Source organism: Oncorhynchus tshawytscha, linkage group LG03, assembly GCF_018296145.1.
Source record: "Oncorhynchus tshawytscha isolate Ot180627B linkage group LG03, Otsh_v2.0, whole genome shotgun sequence".
NCBI classification, from domain to species: Eukaryota; Metazoa; Chordata; class Actinopteri; order Salmoniformes; family Salmonidae; genus Oncorhynchus; species Oncorhynchus tshawytscha.
The window spans coordinates 46248603-46267810 of NC_056431.1; the positions used below are offsets into that span (position 1 = coordinate 46248603).

The 19208-nt window shown below is 43.0% G+C and overlaps 1 protein-coding gene across 1 annotated transcript in view; it reads right to left on the reverse strand.

Annotated features, from left to right (window-relative positions):
- Positions 1-1239: 1239 nt before the first annotated feature.
- The window catches only part of LOC112237339 (aryl hydrocarbon receptor), a 50615-nt gene continuing 32646 nt past the window's right edge, over positions 1240-19208 (reverse strand). Inside the window, exons 3-11 of the mRNA XM_024405930.2 lie at positions 17100-17200; positions 13657-13746; positions 10529-10649; positions 10197-10336; positions 6493-6695; positions 6129-6238; positions 5894-6035; positions 3883-5794; positions 1240-3658 (exon numbers count right to left, since the gene is read on the reverse strand). Of these exons, the coding sequence (XP_024261698.2) occupies positions 3548-3658; positions 3883-5794; positions 5894-6035; positions 6129-6238; positions 6493-6695; positions 10197-10336; positions 10529-10649; positions 13657-13746; positions 17100-17200 (2930 nt within the window). The 3' untranslated portion in view covers positions 1240-3547. The remainder of the gene's footprint in view (positions 3659-3882; positions 5795-5893; positions 6036-6128; positions 6239-6492; positions 6696-10196; positions 10337-10528; positions 10650-13656; positions 13747-17099; positions 17201-19208) is intronic.

A 19208-nucleotide genomic window follows, 5' to 3' on the forward strand; every position in this document is an offset into this window, starting at 1 on the left:
GGCCGGGCAGCATGGTAGGGTATGATTGACGTTGCTGTGTGCCAACCTGTGGCTGCAGGGGCATGGAAACCTCATCAAACCCAGCCGTCTCTGTCTCTCTGGTCTCTGCCTGCCACAGCGCAACAGCCCTGATCCCGTTATTATAAAACCATAGCAAGACTAATTCACTGATTGAGGATAGAAGTGGTTTCGGGGCAAGTTCAACTGATGCAGATCCAGAAAGAGGTACTTTGGATGCGCAGAGTGGGGTTGAGAGGTGATAATGATGTCATAATGCAGACCCAATGAGAATGGTGCAAAGACGTATCATTTATTGGCAGACACAGTACTTGTCTGTGAGTGATTGAAGTTTGGCATTCATCAACAGGGCCAGGTTCTTTCATGTCTATTTATGGTTGTAACAGATATTATCTTATTTAATTTGTTTTGTCAATGGTAACATTTGCTTAGATGTTTTATTATTATTCAGGAACACCTTCAGTTACAGTTGATTTAACATCTGTGTATTTAAAGCGTTGGTGGTCTGTCTGTTTGTCAGAGCATTTAAGGAATCTGTTGGGCGCCACAGTTTGTGTCCTAACTTTCCTCTAGCTCAGTCTAGATTTGTTTAAGCTCTAAGCACAGGTCATCACTAGTTATTACAGCCACAATGTCCTAAACCCCGCCTATTTCTAAAATCTATCTTCTTAAAATTGTATTTTAAACTTAACCCTAACCTTAACCCTAACCGTAGCAACACTGCTAACCTTATGCCTAACTCAAACCTAAAATTAAGACAAAAAAGCACATTTTTCTTTTCCTTAATTTGATACGATATAGGCCATTTTTGTGGCTGTACTATAGCGGCAGATAGCCTAGTGGGCCAGTAACTGGAAGGTCATTGGTTCAAATCCCAGAGACAGCTCGGTGGAAAAATCTGCCGTTCTGCCCTTGAGTAAGTAAGGCAGTTAACCCCGAACAACTGCTCCCCGGGCATTGATGACGTCGATAAAGGCAGCCCCCCCGCACCTCTCTGATTCAGAGGGGCTAGGTAAAATTTTGGTTGAATGCATTCAATTGAGCGACTGACTAGGTATCCCCATTCCCTAGTGGAAATCCTAAACATGAGTCATGAGTCTTCTCATTGCACTGTTTACATAGGCCAGTGAGATGATTGTTATTCAGTCAACAGTGAAGAGATGCACCCTCCAGTGGCTAACAGGAGTATTTCACTTTAACAATGACCAAGTAACACAGCAGTAAGTTATTAGGAATATTTTTAATATGAAATTGAATTGTACAATTAAGAAACAAATGGTAACAAGTAAGTTGGTAATTATCAATACATTGCATACACTATACTTGGCTAAATACAAGTGAACTACACTAAATTATATATTTCTGTGGAAATAAAGGCTTACAAAGAGAATACCTGTCTAACAGATGTTGTAAGGCCACTAGACATAATAACAAAACATACAAATAAACAAACATACAACCAACAAATGCAAAAATGTAAATATTCATAATATATTGATGCTGAACTCTGCAACTGCCTGATGTTGAAGACTGTTGAAGAGTGCGCTTAAAGAATAGCTACATGGCTCAGGGCTAATATACAGTATACTGTATAGCATACCCTTCCCTTTCTTTTATATAAGCTTTGATACGAGAAACTTTGTCAACATTTCAAGGCAGGCACTTTGAAAGCTTGTATATCAGCTGGTTAAAGCAACAAGAACAATTACTAAATACAATTTTAAAAGCCAAAGCTAAATGTGAATATACCCAATACATAGAATAGCTCCCTTTACTATATGTACTTTCCTCTGCCTTACTGAGCTGAGCGAGCTGAAATGGTGAGAGCAGTTTGGCAGGAGAGGCCCTCTAGTTGGCCGGGTTTAGTTTCCTCCATATTCCTCTCATCTATCTTGCCCTGTCATATGAGCAGAATGAGGAAGTAGGTCAAAGGAAATGAAAGGTGGGTGGCCATATTGATTTAGTCTCAGAGCCCTCTGAGGGAGACAAGAGATGAGTGATGACGGGAGCCTTCAGTGTCAGGGGACATTGAAATTGGGAGGATCTGCCATCTTTCTGTCAATCATTGACTGACATGGAGTTCCATTTGTTGAATATGCGGAGTCATCATGGCAGCCTCGTGGGAAGTTCGACTTCTAGTCCCATGTCCGTAGTAACTATGGTTACTATACTAGTCCTTATAGGACTTCTGCGTCTCTTATAGATTCAGCATTAGGGCCCGCATTCCTCCACAGTTAGTGTTATGACAATAAGAAGTTAGCGTATGGCTTAGTGAAGTTTAGATGATACCAAAATAAAACAAAAGCAAAGAAAAACAAACAAAGGGTTTACTACCATTGATATAACATTATCGACATACTGCATCAGAGTATTGTCAAACTGTAATGACTTTTGGATACCAATAGCATTACAAGGGGTATCATCTGAAAGCACATGCCTTGCATGGTTAGTCATACTGCCTACTCTGCAACCAATGCAGACATTTCAATGAAATACATCATCTTTTCCTCAGAATGTCTATTAGGACATTTACATTTGAGTAATTTAGCAGATGCTCTTGTCCAGAGCGACTTACAGTATTGAGTCCATACATTTTCATACTGGTCCCCCTTGGGAATCAAACCCACAACCCTGGCGTTGCAAGTGCCATGCTCTACCAACTGAGTTCCACGGGACATTTGTACACTGCTTCATTCACTCTCCAGAAGAAGAGAACACAAACACACACGAACGCCTTTGCACACACACGCTGTAAACATAGTCATATTCATCACAGTCATAAACACAAGTGCACTCACATCGTTTTACATAATGTCTTTATATAAGAATATAGATTCAATTTCTGTATTTACACTCCATACAAAAATGTTTGTTACGACTTTATTTTTGTGTACAACATTAGTATTTTGTTTTGTTTTCCCATGAGTGAAAACTTGAATGGTGTCCTATCACCATCCGACTATAATGTAAGTGCACAAGAAACAAACGTTTGGAAAAAAATGAATACGGCTTGCTTCATGAGAATATCACTTTGGGAATTGGTCATGACCTTAAAAAGCCATGTAGCGCCAGCCATTATAACGGCAGCCAAATGCACTAGTGAGGATTCATACTTCATTCATATCATTGAAGGCAATTAAACAAACAAGTTGTGACAGAAATGGTTGTTACACAGTAATAAAAACAAAGGCACGGCATCAGCAAACAAAACCGAAGACAATGCAAAAACACAAAGAAAACCAGTTCAATTTGAAGTTGCCGCTTTTTGTTCCATTGCTGACAGAGGTGACAAGGGGTAATTAAAGGAGTCCTTGTATTTACTGCAAACACTGATATGGGGAGATGGGATGGTGTGTTTGACCACACATGATGAGGGGATGGCTTGTATTCACAACACCCTCACTGAGACATCTCTTAAGGCAGAGGGTTGTAAGTGAAAGCGTACAGATGGAAGGATGAATAGATTCATGGATGGCTTCCTCCTCTCTCTGTCTGCCATTTGTACCTCGTAAGGCAATGTGACGCATGTTTAGAAGTTGCAATAGTTGATTTGGTTGTGCTCTGTAAAGCACATGGATCCATTTACAAGGGGTGGTAAAGAGAATATTCCATTGCTGTCTATGACAGGGAGGCTTGGAATCTGTTGGGGGAAAAAGTATGACAAAAGATAGAATCAGATGCCTGGCTTGTTTCATAAAGTTTCATATCATAAAGTAAAAATGATTCCTATCAAGAAATTATTTCATAACTATTTAGTGCCCTGAGTTTTCCTATCTGTGTGAAAACCAGTTCATTTGGTAAGGAAAAAAAATCACTGCTCCATCCATAACAGTAGCAGCAGAGGATGAGAGGGTGCTTAGTTACCTGTGTCTGTCCGACTCCGCTGCATCCAGCCAGGTACTGCTGCATGGCCAGTAGGCCCTCAGGGGTGGTTATGTTGGCCACCAGCGGGCGAGACGGGGGGCTGGTGCTTGCGCTGTCCTGGATGACGGCTGACGTGCCCACCACCGGCTCACTGGGGCCCCACTGGAAGTAGCAAGAGCCCTGTGGAGGACTCTGGTCCTGGGGGTCCACCATCCTACTCTGGCATACAGACAACGTGGGGGCCAGCCTGGTGCCATCCACGTGGCTATTTCCATTAGGTAGGGGGGGTGAGATGTTCTCAAACATGCAGCTACTGGATGGAGCAGGCTGGCCATTGGCCAATCCCCCATGCTGAGTTTGGTGGTACAGTCTGTTGGGGTTCTGTGGCCAAAGGCCTGTGAGAGGGACTCTTTGCGTCTCTGTGTCTTGACTGTGACAGTCAGGGATGAATGTGTGTCCATTTGCCATTATTCCATTCTGTATTATGCTGGCTGGGGGTGGCAGCTGCTGCTGGTTCTGGGGCCACTGCTGAACTCTCTGGATTTTGAGTGACTGAAATGGTGCACTGTTTCCCTGAAGGCAAGCAGTCGGAAGGGGATTAGATAGATTAAGATTGCTAGATTCAATCTGGGGTGAAACAAAGGCATTACTGGGAATCATGGATGCCCAGCCATCCACCAGACTAGGTGCTACATGGTTGGACTGCGGAACAGAGATCTGTTGTGGTCCGTTTGGTGCCATTGTAGCTGGCAAGCCATTATGAGTGAAAAACTGTGGAGGTGGCTGGTTAGAGTGGACCCGGCCAGTGATACCCTGAGGGCTTCCCATGTGGTTGTTTGGTGCCTGAGCACAGGATCCAGCCATGTTGGTGCAAAACGTAACAGCCCCGTTCTGGCCTGAGCTGTGTGGGATACTGAGCTCGGGGAGCTCCAGAGAGGGGGCGAAGATGTCATTGAGCTGTAGCTGCTGCAGGGTGGGGATGTTCAGGTCCATCTGAGGGATCTGGGGGCCAAAGTGGGAGAGCCTCTGGGTGCTGTTGAACACCTGGTGTGGTCCTGCCTGGTTCTGTCCTGCCAAACCATCTGGTCCATTGCCTGTTACCTGACCATTTAGACTGTTCACTGGGGAGCCATTATGGATAAAGCTGCGGCTGTCAAGCAACCCGGGCTTGCACTGTCCTACACCTGTAGGGCTGACCATTCCTGTGAATGGTCCATCCTGGTTGTTGTTGTTAAACACCTCTGTGAACAGGTTTAGGTTAGGGTTGTTGTTGACCATAATGGAGCAGTTGGGGGGGTTACCGCTACCCTCACTGCTCTCCTTGAACAAGGCTTCCTCCACGTAAGAGAAGATGTCATTGGTCATGATGTCATCCAGCTCCGGGGAGGAATCCCCGCCCCCAGTCCCGTTGGATTCCTGGCTCAGCCTGAGGAGGGCACTCTCCCACTCCATCAGCTCGGCCGCGTCCACGTCCAGCCCCTGCAGCGCCTCACACAGGTCCCCATCTCGTGCCATCTTCTCCAGGGCGTCTATCATGGCCACCACCGCCCCCTTCTGCTTCACCTCACTGGGGCCGTCACCATCATCATCCCCGTCGGGCCCCTGGGGCTCCATGTTACTCTGCCAGGAGTTACAGGCCACATTGGTGAGCGCTCGGCTGTCCATGAATGCCTGGTCTATGGGTAGCTGAGGCTCCTGGGGCTGGGTGTAGACGGACTCATCTTGCTTCAGTAAGGAGCCCAGCAGAGACTGGGGGTCCAGAGACTCCACCTTGCGGATTTTTGGGGAGTTGGTTTGGAAGTCAGTGGCATCCAGAGTGGGGCCGGTCTCGTACAGCAGGGCCTCCCCGGTGGTGAAGCTGAAGGGCAGCTGCATCTTCCTCTGGTGTAAATGCTCCTCTCCCTCGGAATTACTGTATCATATGTATGAATGACTGAATGAATGAATATGCAATCATATATTTTGAGAAACAATAAAAAATTATGATACAGACATATTGCAGATAACTCACAGCAAAGCTCTCTGGCGTGCGATGATGAAGTCAGGTCTTCCACCTTTGTAGACGAGCCTGGCATTGGCCTGGACCCAGACCCAGCACCCAGTCTTCTGAAGCAGTCTGAATGTGGTCAGACCACTCTCTCCTGTCTTAATCACTGAGAGAAGAAGATTCATAGCATTAGATAAATCTGCAAAAAAATATTGATCAAACGAATAAAGAGTTATTATAAAGGATGAAGAAAACCTACTTCTGACATGGTTGTCTGCGCAGTACATCATATCAGCTGCATGGATGAACTGATAACCAGAGCCTCTCATACACAACTCCATCTCTGAGTAGCCCAGGACAACCTTCCCCCTGTAGAGAGATGACAAGACAGGGCACACCATATGAGCATGAGTGGAAATTACAGCACATAACACATGTTCACCTGTGAAGTCATCCCTCAAACATGTTGAATATATAAGTGAAATTGTGACAAGAATTTTTAAAAAGTCATACATTTGATCAAGGCACAGGTTAAATACTAACATACATCTTTCCTAAATGTAGGCCAAAGCTTCCAACTTTTTGGGACCCAGTGAGAACTAGTTTCAGGCCTTTAGAGTCACCTGGCATCAACACCCATGGGGGTGAAGTCGAGCTTGTGTTTGGTCTGGAAGAAGATTGTCTTAGTTCTGATCTCCAAAATGGACGGGTTTTGGACAGGGGTGGCGATGGTGAACAGGCCCAGGTTGGGCTGGCTGCGTGTCCCGTCATCCCCCAGCATGCTCTGGGCATGGAGGAACTTGAGACGCCCCTGGAAGTTCAGAGCCTGAATATGAGGAGAACAAAGGATGTTAGACTCAGAAACTTGGCTGGTGACTGTATAAAAAGTTTAGCCAAACTTTGCCAAGATCCACCACTCACTGTACACTGTCATATTGATCAACGGTGCTGGTATGTGTTATTATTAGGGTAGCAAAGGGAGGGTATATTACTGGAAACTTTCAAAGCTTACCAGTAAACTACCAGAATTCTGGTAACTTTCAAGGATTTGATGTAATCCATCACAAGACATCTAGTGGCCCTTTTGGGTACTTCAGATTATCACTAGTTTCTGTAATTATGAATGGCCCTCTGGTCGAATCTGGCCGAATCACATGTCAAATATATAAAATCATTAACTAAGATTATTTACACACAAAAAATAGAATAACAAAGCTGTTAAACATTATCCAAAATATAAACCATCAACTTATAGTGAATAGTGAATAACATTGGTGTTTTTAATATGAGGCTTTCAGCATGATATAACCTTCATCTTTTTTTTTTACAGACTTATTTATTTATTTTACTACAGTACCAGTTTGGGCACACATACTCCTATGTTAAATGTGAGATTCTTCAAAGTAGCCACCCTTTGCCTTAACGACAGCTTTGCACACTCTTGGCATTCTATCAACCTGCTTCATGAGGTAGTCACCTGGAATGCATTTCAATCATCAGGTGGGCCTTGTTAAAAGTCAATTTGTGGAATTTATTTCCTTCTTAATGTGTTTGAATCAATCAGTGTTGTGACAAGGGAGGGATGGAATACAGAAGATAGCCCTATTTGGTAAAAGACCAAGTCCATTTTATGGCAAGAACAGCTCAAATAAGCAAACAGAAACGACAGTCCATCATTACTTTAAGACATGAAGGTCAGTCAATCCGGAACATTTTAAAAACTTTGAAAGTTTCTTCAAGTACTGTCGCAAAAACCATCAAGCGCTATGATGAAACTGGCTCTCATGATGCCCGCCACAGGAAGACCTAGATTTACCTCTGCTGCTCAACTGTTCAGAGGGGACTGTGTGACTCAGGCCTTTATGGTCGAATTGCTGCAAAGAAACCACTACTAAAGGACACCAATAACAAGAAGAGGCTTGCTTGGGCCAAGAAACACGAGCAATGGACATTAGACCAGTGAGATTTTTGGTTCAAACCACCATGTCTTTGTGAGAAGCAGAGTGGGTGAACGGATGATCTCTGCATATGTGGTTCCCACTGTGAAGCACGGAGGAGGTGATGTGATGGTGTGGGGGTGCTTTGCTGGAGATACTGTCTGTGATATATTTAAAATTCAAGGCACACTGAACCAGCATTCTGCAGCGATACGCCATGCCATCTGGTTTGTTCTTAGTGGAACGATCAATTGTTTTCAACAGGACAATGACCCAACACACCTCCAGGCTGTGTAAGGGCTATTTGACCAAGAAGGAGAGTGATGGAGTGCTCCATCAGAACTCTGACAAGATGGTTGGAAAAGCATTCCAGGTGAAGCTGGTTGAGAGAATGCCAAGAGTGTGCAAAGCTGTCAAGGCAAAGGGTGGAAACGTTGAATCTAAAATCTAAAATATTTTGATTTGTTTAACACTTGTTTGTTTACTACATGATTCCATGTGTTATTTCATAGTTTTGATGTCTTCACTATTATTCTACAATGTACTGTATGTCAATATGTATTTGTTTTCAATATTTGGTGAAAAAGTCAATCATTGTACGATTTGATAATTTAAAATAATGCCATTGTCGATTAATATACAGTGGGGGAAAAAGTATTTAGTTAGCCACCAATTGTGCAAGTTCTCCCACTTAAAAAGATGAGATGCCTGTAATTTTCATCATAGGTACACTTCAACTATGACAGACAAAATGAGAAAAAAAAAATCCAGAAAATCACATGAAAGATTTTTTTATGAATTTATTTGCAAATGATGGTGGAAAATAAGTATTTGGTCAATAACAAAAGTTTATCTCAATACGTTGTTATATACCCTTTGTTGGCAATGACAGAGGTCAAACGTTTTCTGTAAGTCTTCACAAGGTTTTCACACACTGTTGCTGGTATTTTGGCCCATTCCTCCATGCAGATCTCTTCTAGAGCAGTGATGTTTTGGGTCTGTTGCTGGGCAACACGGACTTTCAACTCCCTCCAAAGATTTTCTATGGCGTTGAGATCTGGAGACTGGCTAGGCCACTCCAGGACCTTGAAATGCTTCTTACAAAGCCACTCCTTCGTTGCCCGGGCGGTGTGTTTGGGATCATTGTCATGCTGAAAGACCCAGCCACGTTTCATCTTCAATGCCCTTGCTGATGGTAGGCTTTGTTACTTTGGTCCCAGCTCACTGTAGGTCATTCACTTTGGTCCCCCGTGTGGTCCTGGGATTTTTGCTCACCGTTCTTGTGATCATTTTGACCCCACGGGGTGAGATCTTGCGTGGAGCCACAGATCAAGGGAGATTATCAGTGGTCTTGTATGTCTTCCATTTCCTAATAATTGCTCCCACAGTTGACTTCTTCAAACCAAGCTGCTTACCTATTGCAGATTCAGTCTTCCCAGCCTGGTGCAGGTCTACAATTTTGTTTCTGGTGTCCTTTGATAGCTCTTTGGTCTTGGCCATAGTGGAGTTTGGAGTGTGACTGTTTGAGGTTGTGGACAGGTGTCTTTTATACTGATAACAAGTTCAAACAGGTGCAATTAATACAGGTAACGAGTGGAGGACAGAGGAGCCTCTTAAAGAAGAAGTTATAGGTCTGTGAGAGCCAGAAATCTTGCTTGTTTGTAGGTGACCAAATACTTATTTTCCACCATAATTTGCTAATAACTTTATTAAAAATCCTACAATGTAATTTTCTGGATTTTTTCTCTCATTTTGTCTGTCATATTTGAAGTGTACCTATGATGAAAATTACAGGCCTCTCTCATCTTTTTAAGTGGGAGAACTTGCACAATTGGTGGCTGACTAAATACTTTTTTGCCCCACTGTATACTTTTCATTAATTAGACTATATTCTCTCAAACCATATGGTCTTTCTACTAGAAACCCATGGACAATATGGACACAGATATCAAAAAAATTCTACTATATATGAAATAAATATATATTTTACCTTTATTTAACTAGGCAAGACAGTTAACAACAAATTCTTATTTACAATGACAACCTAGGAACAGTGGGTCTTGTTCAGGGGCAGAATGACAGATTTTTACCATGTCAGCTCGGGGATTCGATCTTGCAACATTTCGGTTACTAGTCCAACGCTCTAACCACGAGGTTACCTGCCGCCCCAAAGTTATTCAAAGTTATTCAAGTATAAATTACCAAAGTTACAATAGATTGCCATAGAGGTTCTGTTATTTACCAAAATGACTAAATATTCTACTAACTTTGGTAAATGATCGGTAGCTTTGCAACCCTAGTTCTTAGGACACAATAAAGTGTATGAAGTACTTTCTGGTGACAGTACAAAGTGGATGTTTTCTCTACAGCCCTATAGATGAGAGACTCACCAGGAAGCCAGAGGAGTTGTCCAGGAGGCAGCGGAAGCGACACACAAAGTTCCTCTCCAGGAAGGAGGAGTTCTCTGGGGGGAGCTGCTCAGGGTTATATGTCACAATGTTCCTGGTGATGTCACTGCTGCTTGCCATGCCTGAACATAAAAAACAGGGTGAAAGATTGTATAATGAGAGCTTATCATCAAAAACATGGGGCAAAACTTAACTTGAAATATACACACCTAGCTTGAACAGGCTCCCATTGACATCAATCGATGACTTACACAAAAATTCACTGAAAAAAACGACCCAAACTTGCCACAAACCATTCCCTCCAGATCACTCACCGTCTCCTCCCTGCTCTGGGTCAAAGGGCTTGGGGTTGAGGGCAAAGTGAAGCTGTCGTCTGAACGTGGCTCTGTCGTCTGTGTGGATCAGCTCAAACACACTCTGGTGAACCACGTCTGACTACAGACAGACAAAGAGAGAGGGCAAACTCAACGATTGTACTCTATCAAAGTTAAAAGACAATTCCACTGCAAAAACTATATTTTGGTATTTGTTTCATTGGTCCATTGTTGATATAGTCCCAAATTGTTTTGCATGTCAGCAATCAAGTTTTCAATTTATATACCAATTGTATAAAACATTAGGAACACCTGCTGTTTCCTCGACGTAGACTGACCAGGTGAATCGAGGTGAAAGCTATGATCCCTTGTTGATGTCACCTGTTATACCCACTTCAATCAGTGTAGATGAAGAGGAGGAGACAGGTTAAAGAAGGATTTTTAAGCTTTAAAACAATTGAGAAATGGATTGTGTACGTGTGCCATTCAGATGGGGAATGGGCAAGACGAAATACTCAAGTGCCTTAAAACAGGATATGGTAGTAGGTGCCAGGCGCACCAGTGTGAGTGTGTCAAGAACTGCCACGCTGCTGGGTTTTTCATGCTTAACAGTTTCCTGTGTGTATCAAGAATGGTCCACCACCCCAAGGACATCCAGGCAACTTGACACAACTGTAGGAAGCATTGGAGTCAACATGGGCCAGTATCCCTGTGGAACGCTTTGGACACCTTGTACAGAAGGTTTGATGCTGTTCTGAGGGCTAAAGGGGGGGTGCAACTCAATATTAGGAAGGTGTTCCTAATGTTTTGTACACTCAGTGTAAAACTTTCAAAATACAGGAAATACAGCCGGTATGACGCTTCATTACAGCTTTATTTATGTATTTTGAAGGTTATATATCTTGAAAACTTGATTGCTGACATGCAAAACATTTTGGGACTATGTCAACAATGGACTAATGAAACAAATACCAAAATATCGTTTTTGTATGGTTTTCCTTTAGGTGTAGTTTATGACTATGGCTGTAGCCTCAATTATTATGGTAGACACATAATAATAATGGTGTCTACAGGCCATATCAGGGTTACTTAATGACATGTGTACTTCACAAGTAGCCTGGCCTCCGCTGGAATGGACAACTAATAGGAGCCTTAAGAAGGACCTAAAATAGGAAATGCAACTGTGCTGCCCACCACTGAGAAACTATAACGGCAATGTAATGGAGCTCAGCTTATGTCTGTTATTAAGCAAACAAACCCTGAAGCCACAAGACTAAAGTGGGTCCTGGACACTGTTTGTTTCTGGTTTCCTCGGATTCACTTAGAATTTAGAATTCTGGCGCTCTCTTCAGAACAAGAGGAACAATGCGGTTTGTGGTCAAAGCCATAGTGGACTCTTCAAACCAACAGAGTAACATCACATTGTCAGATGGCACTGATATACAGGTAACTGTCAAAATAAAGGAAACACCAACATAAAGTGTCTTAATAGGGCGTTGGGCCACCACGAGCCGAGAGAACGGGTTTAATCGGCCTTGGCATAGATTCTTCAAGTGTCTGGAACTCTATTGGAGGTACGCAACACCATTCTTCCACAAGAAATTCCCTCATTTGTTTTATTTATGGTGGTAGAAAACGTGGTCTCAGGTGCCGCTCCAGAATCTCCCATAATTGTTCAAATGGGTTGAGATCTGGTGATCGAGACACACACACACACACACACACACACACACACACACACACACACACACACACACACACACACACACACACACACACACACACACACACACACACACACACACACACACACACACATCCTTTAAGCTCCCTATGCTCCTTTGAAACCCCTTTTTCAAACTCACTGAGATCTCTTCTTCTAACCATGGTAGCCAAAATAATGGGCAACTGGGCATTTTTATACGTGACCCTAAACATGATGGTGTGTTTTAATTGCTTAATTAACTCACCGGTGTGGAAGCATCTGCTTTCAATATACTTTGTATCTCTCAATAGTCAAGTTGATTTTGGCAGTAACCTGTATTTTGAATGAATTTCTACTGAAAAGCAATGCGAAAGGCTTCGTGTGAACTGTAACTCTAAATATAATCCAACTACTATAAAGACTTCTAATTTGTGGCAGAAGTAAGCTCTGTGTGTGTTTGTTGTGCTAAACTCCAACGGATTGTATTAAGACGGGCATCCCTCTCAGTGGGGCATCATAGTTACCTGTCAACACTGAATAGACTCTATACTATATACAGTACCTTATGCTCAGTTGCAAGTTACTATAACATAGGCCATAGGGTTCGCCACATACGTTTGAAAATGTATGCCTCAGTACTGAGTTGTAAGTCTGTAATCTTACTATATGTTTGCGGCAGCAATGACAAAAGGATCAAAGCATTACCCCAGCTATACGTCACTTTCTTGTGGGCTTCGCGGAACTGTATAGACGCAGTAGCAGTAATGACAGAAGGCATGGCTAACACAAAGCACATGTGCTACAATAGATCATATAGCTCAGTATGGGAGTAGAAGTTGACCAGCACCTCCACAACAATGGGATTTCTCTTCGTCTGCGGAAAAGAATGTCATGATCATGGTTATATAAGGAATTCTCAAACGATCATTTCCAGGAAAAAAAGGCAAAGAGCAACTGCAAATTTGCTACAAGACGCTTCCTTCAACACCTGCCTATTTTGATGAGTTAACGGGTCGTTGAGTTGCACATTCGCTTTCCTTGATGATAAATGGAAATCTGGATTGTTACCAAGTTATGCAGTGGGCCGTAGCTCTCCAGCAAAGATGGTGCACTGCCTTGCTCACATTGATTAACAACAAATGTTGCCTTTGGTTCTCTGTCTCTTAGAAGATTCATTCTCAAAGGGATTCAACTAGCCTGAGCAGAAACTCAACAAAAGCCCACTTCATCCCCCTACTTCCTAGATTTAATCTGTTTCCTTCATTCAAATGTCTTGCCTTCGTATTTCAATATTAATCTGCACGACACCCGGTCATTATTTTTTTACAAAGGCAGAAAGTGGTGAGGTTATGCAGTGATGAGGAGCACGGTTTACATATGTGATGTTGCAGTTGTGTTATGCTACAGATGTTGGAGGTGTTACCTGATGGAAGCCCAGGTAGTCTTGGATAGTAGGAGAGGCATAGAACACATGTCCTTCAGCTGTGACCACCAGCACAAAGCCATTCAGAGCCTGGAAGAATACAGTGTTAAAACAGTAACACACTCACTTCTATACACACTCTCACACATGCACAAACATGGCGCATGCACGCACGCATACACAAACCAACAGGCACACAAGCACGCACACACATACATGCTGATCGTCCTCTCACTTTCACTGTAGTCGAGCCTCATCCACAAACACATCAATTAGAGTACTTCATTGAAGAGGACATTTTGTTTATCTGGCGGTATTATAATCTGGCAACCTGTTTACTTGCTATCTGCCTCTGATACTCTGCCTTCACAGATCCCTCAGCATTGACTGATGATCATAACAGCCTCCGTCGTGAGAGAAGAAACCCAAACATGCCATTCATCTCCCGGTGCGAAAGTGTACCTGACATGTGAGCGTGAGTAAACAGTGTGCTATAGAACTAGAGAGTGTTCACTGTGTTGAGTGTAGTAAACAGTGTGCTATAGAACTAGAGAGTGTTCACTGTGTTGAGTGTAGTAAACAGTGTGCTATAGAACTAGAGAGTGTTCACTGTGTTGAGTGTAGTAAACCGTGTGCTATAGAACTAGAGAGTGTTCACTGTGTTGAGTGTAGTAAACAGTGTGCTATAGAGCTAGAGAGTGTTCACTGTGTTGATTGTAGTAAACAGTGTGCTATAGAACTAGAGAGTGTTCACTGTGTTGAGTGTAGTAAACAGTGTGCTATAGAACTAGAGAGTGTTCACTGTGTTGAGTGTAGTAAACCATGTGCTATAGAACTAGAGAGTGTCCACTGTGTTGAGTGTAGTAAACCGTGTGCTATAGAACTAGTGTTCACTGTGTTGAGTGTAGTAAACCTTGTGCTATAGAACTAGAGAGTGTTCACTGTGTTGAGTGTAGTAAACAGTGTGCTATAGAACTAGAGAGTGTTCACTGTGTTGATTGTAGTAAACAGTGTGCTATAGAACTAGAGAGTGTTCACTGTGTTGAGTGTAGTAAACCGTGTGCTATAGAACTAGTGTTCACTGTGTTGAGTGTAGTAAACCGTGTGCTATAGAACTAGAGAGTGTTCACTGTGTTGAGTGTAGTAAACCGTGTGCTATAGAACTAGAGTGTTCACTGTGTTGAGTGTAGTAAACCGTGTGCTATAGAACTAGTGTTCACTGTGTTGAGTGTAGTAAACCGTGTGCTATAGAACTAGTGTTCACTGTGTTGAGTGTAGTAAACCTTGTGCTATAGAACTAGAGTGTCCACTGTGTTGAGTGTAGTAAACCGTGTGCTATAGAACTAGAGAGTGTTCACTGTGTTGAGTGTAGTAAACCGTGTGCTATAGAACTAGTGTTCACTGTGTTGAGTGTAGTAAACCTTGTGCTATAGAACTAGAGAGTGTTCACTGTGTTGAGTGTAGTAAACCTTGTGCTATAGAACTAGAGAGTGTCCACTGTGTTGGGTGTAGTAAACCGTGTGCTATAGAACTAGAGAGTGTTCACTGTGTTGAGTGTAGTAAACCGTGTGCTATAGAGCTAGAGAGTGTTCACTGTGTTGAGTGTAGTAAACAGTGTGCTATAGAACTAGAGAGTGTTCACTGTGTTGAGTGTAGTAAACCTTGTGCTATAGAACTAGAGAGTGTTCACTGTGTTGAGTGTAGTAAACCGTGTGCTATAGGACTAGAGAGTGTTCACTGTGTTGAGTGTAGTAAACCGTGTGCTATAGAACTAGAGAGTGTTCACTGTGTTGAGTGTAGTAAACCGTGTGCTATAGAGCTAGAGAGTGTTCACTGTGTTGAGTGTAGTAAACCTTGTGCTATAGAACTAGAGAGTGTTCACTGTGTTGAGTGTAGTAAACAGTGTGCTATAGAACTAGAGAGTGTTCACTGTGTTGAGTGTAGTAAACCTTGTGCTATAGAACTAGAGAGTGTCCACTGTGTTGAGTGTAGTAAACCGTGTGCTATAGAACTAGAGAGTGTTCACTGTGTTGAGTGTAGTAAACCGTGTGCTATAGAGCTAGAGAGTGTTCACTGTGTTGAGTGTAGTAAACCGTGTGCTATAGAACTAGAGAGTGTTCACTGTGTTGAGTGTAGTAAACCGTGTGCTCTAGAACTAGAGAGTGTTCACTGTGTTGAGTGTAGTAAACCGTGTGCTATAGAACTAGTGTTCACTGTGTTGAGTGTAGTAAACCGTGTGCTATAGAACTAGAGAGTGTTCACTGTGTTGAGTGTAGTAAACCGTGTGCTATAGAACTAGAGAGTGTTCACTGTGTTGAGTGTAGTAAACCGTGTGCTATAGAACTAGAGAGTGTTCACTGTGTTGAGTGTAGTAAACCGTGTGCTATAGAACTAGTGTTCACTGTGTTGAGTGTAGTAAACCGTGTGCTATAGAACTAGAGAGTGTTCACTGTGTTGAGTGTAGTAAACCGTGTGCTATAGAACTAGAGAGTGTTCACTGTGTTGAGTGTAGTAAACAGTGTGCTATAGAACTAGAGAGTGTTCACTGTGTTGAGTGTAGTAAACCGTGTGCTATAGAGCTAGAGAGTGTTCACTGTGTTGAGTGTAGTAAACCGTGTGCTATAGAACTAGAGAGTGTTCACTGTGTTGAGTGTAGTAAACCGTGTGCTATAGAACTAGAGAGTGTTCACTGTGTTGAGTGTAGTAAACCGTGTGCTATAGAACTAGTGTTCACTGTGTTGAGTGTAGTAAACCGTGTGCTATAGAACTAGTGTTCACTGTGTTGAGTGTAGTAAACCTTGTGCTATAGAACTAGAGTGTCCACTGTGTTGAGTGTAGTAAACCGTGTGCTATAGAACTAGAGAGTGTTCACTGTGTTGAGTGTAGTAAACCGTGTGCTATAGAACTAGTGTTCACTGTGTTGAGTGTAGTAAACCGTGTGCTATAGAACTAGAGAGTGTTCACTGTGTTGAGTGTAGTAAACCGTGTGCTATAGAGCTAGAGAGTGTTCACTGTGTTGAGTGTAGTAAACCGTGTGCTATAGAACTAGAGAGTGTTCACTGTGTTGAGTGTAGTAAACCGTGACCAGGCCTTGGCATAAAGCACCAGGACAACATATTTCACCTATCAGAACTTCGTGCTAAATGGGTGGTCTTGGATTATAACTCAATCCACCTGGATTAACAAACAAATAAACAATGTCTGGCTCTTGAACTACGCATCTGTCTGTCTGTCTGTCTGTCTGTCTATCTGTCTGTCTGTCTGTCTGTCTGTCTGTCTGTCTGTCTGTCTGTCTGTCTGTCTGTCTGTCTGTCTGTCTGTCTGTCTGTCTGTCTGTCTGTCTGTCTGTCTGTCTGTCTGTCTGTCTGTCTGTCTGTCTGTCTGTCTGTCTGTCTGTCTGTCGGTTCTGTGAAGTCAGTGGTCTGTACTGTACTGTATTGTACCTGGAGTAGTAGGTCCCCCTTGGAGAAGGTTGTGGCTTCCATCCCATTAATGTTCAGCCCATTCCCACTGGGAAACAGGACACTGCTTTTCTTCATGGTCGCTGCAGACAGAGAGGGGAGGAGAGGGATAGGGGGAGAGGGGGGCGGTAGAGGGGGGGAAAAACATGCTCACATCAGCACGCTATCCTGAAAGCAATACGCACGGGAGTCTGGGGTTTCTGGGGAGTCTTGGGAGTATGGAGTTTCTGTGGTTTCTGGGGAGTCTGGGGTTTCTGGGGAGTCTGGGGTTTCTGGGGAGTCTGGGGTTCACTTTTTCTTTGTTTTTGTTCCCTCAGCCAAGTTCTCCAGTAGGGCTCATATGTTGGCGCTCAGTAAAACATACCAACTCCCTTTCTCACCACTCCTCCTTCACATCCCTGCCCATCTCTCTCTTCCACATTTTTCCACTCTGCCTGCCACTCATTCTCTCCTCCCTCCCTCCCTCCCTCCCTCCCTCCCACTACTGTATCCTCAATTCCCCCTTTCCACTCTCTCTTTATCTCCCTCTTTCTGACCCAACTCCCTCTCTCCACTCCTCTCACCTGCTCTACTGGCTTCCTTCCCACTTTCACACCTTCTTCACTCATCTGCCAATCCCTCTCTTTAAGGTCACTCTCTCTTCTGGCTTTATCTGTCCTTTACGGACTGTCCTCCTCACCTCTCCTCTGTCATTACCCATTTATCCACCACACCCCCTATCTCTCCCCTATCTCTCCCCTGTCCTCTTCCTCTCTTTCTTTTTTTTGGACAGAAACACAGAGTTTGTCTCTAAGACACAATGCTTATGTGATTCTACCGGACACAATAATCAGTTTCTATAATTTCTTTTCTCTCCCTGCAGGGTATTTCTTCATCCCTGTCCCTGTACCACAGCCAAACAGAGTGGGATTAGGTGACGCTGAGTGAAAACAACTGGCTTGTGTAAGATTCCGTCATGAGAGATGGTGCTGCTCTCGGTCAATGGGTTTGAAGCCCGGCCATCGCCCAAATGAAAATCCTGGTGCTGCGAGGAAATTCCATCAATCATGATCAGGACTGAACCTCAAATGTTTCTATTTTCCTCTGAACGACATATTGTTGGACGCCAGTTCGCACACATCTGTCGAAGTACCAGCAACATGGGCTATCCATGTTTAGTCTGTAAAAAAAATATCCAGACTTATTTTGTTGTTGAACAAGTCAACCTGCCATGTTTTCACTGGAGTGAAAAACAGATGGGCACCAGGTTTAAGGAGGATGCCTTTCCTTGCAATATGAATTATGCATATTTCATAATAGGGCTTTATGAACCGTGTAACATTGCTGCAAGACAAATAAGCAAATGGTTTTATTGCAGCTTGATTGTAGACATTATAGGCATACCATCCCATTTCAAAGACAAGGCCAACCTGATGGGTTCAATACTCCATATCATATCAGATCAAACCACAACTCCCTGAAATCAAAGAATTTGAACGAAACCAATTCCACGAAAATCCTTTCTCATGATATATATGGGACTGTGCTACCAACCAACGGCTCATATTTCTGGGGCTTCACAGTTATGTGGACCTGCTTCAGGGAAACAACTGCTATGACACGCAATTAAAATGAACAAGGACATCCAGTAATACATATAGAGAAGGTATTCCTAAGATTGCCAAACAGATTTGGCTTTCATAACTTTCACAACTGTCCCATTTTAATGACAACTAAAAGTTTACATAGAAACGAGTAGTTGTAAATGATTATAGTCGTGAATACTCTCTCTCTCTCTGTGAAAGGGTTCCTCTTTAGACAACATGAGCGACAACCAGTCCAACTATGCATGATGATTAAAGAAACAAATCTGTCATAAAAAACAAAGACGTTTCCAAACAGGACAAATAATAACACATTATATACAATATTTTGCAAGGGGTTAAATATGTGTAAAAACTATAGTATGCAGATTTGTTTATGTGAGAATGAGAATGGTATGATACGTGTGGATGTGTGTGACTGACCGTGTGTAGTAAATCACTTTTAGGCTCCTGGATTACGATTCCCTGGCTTCTCCCTACCTGGGAACACTTTCAGAAGAAAGAGTAC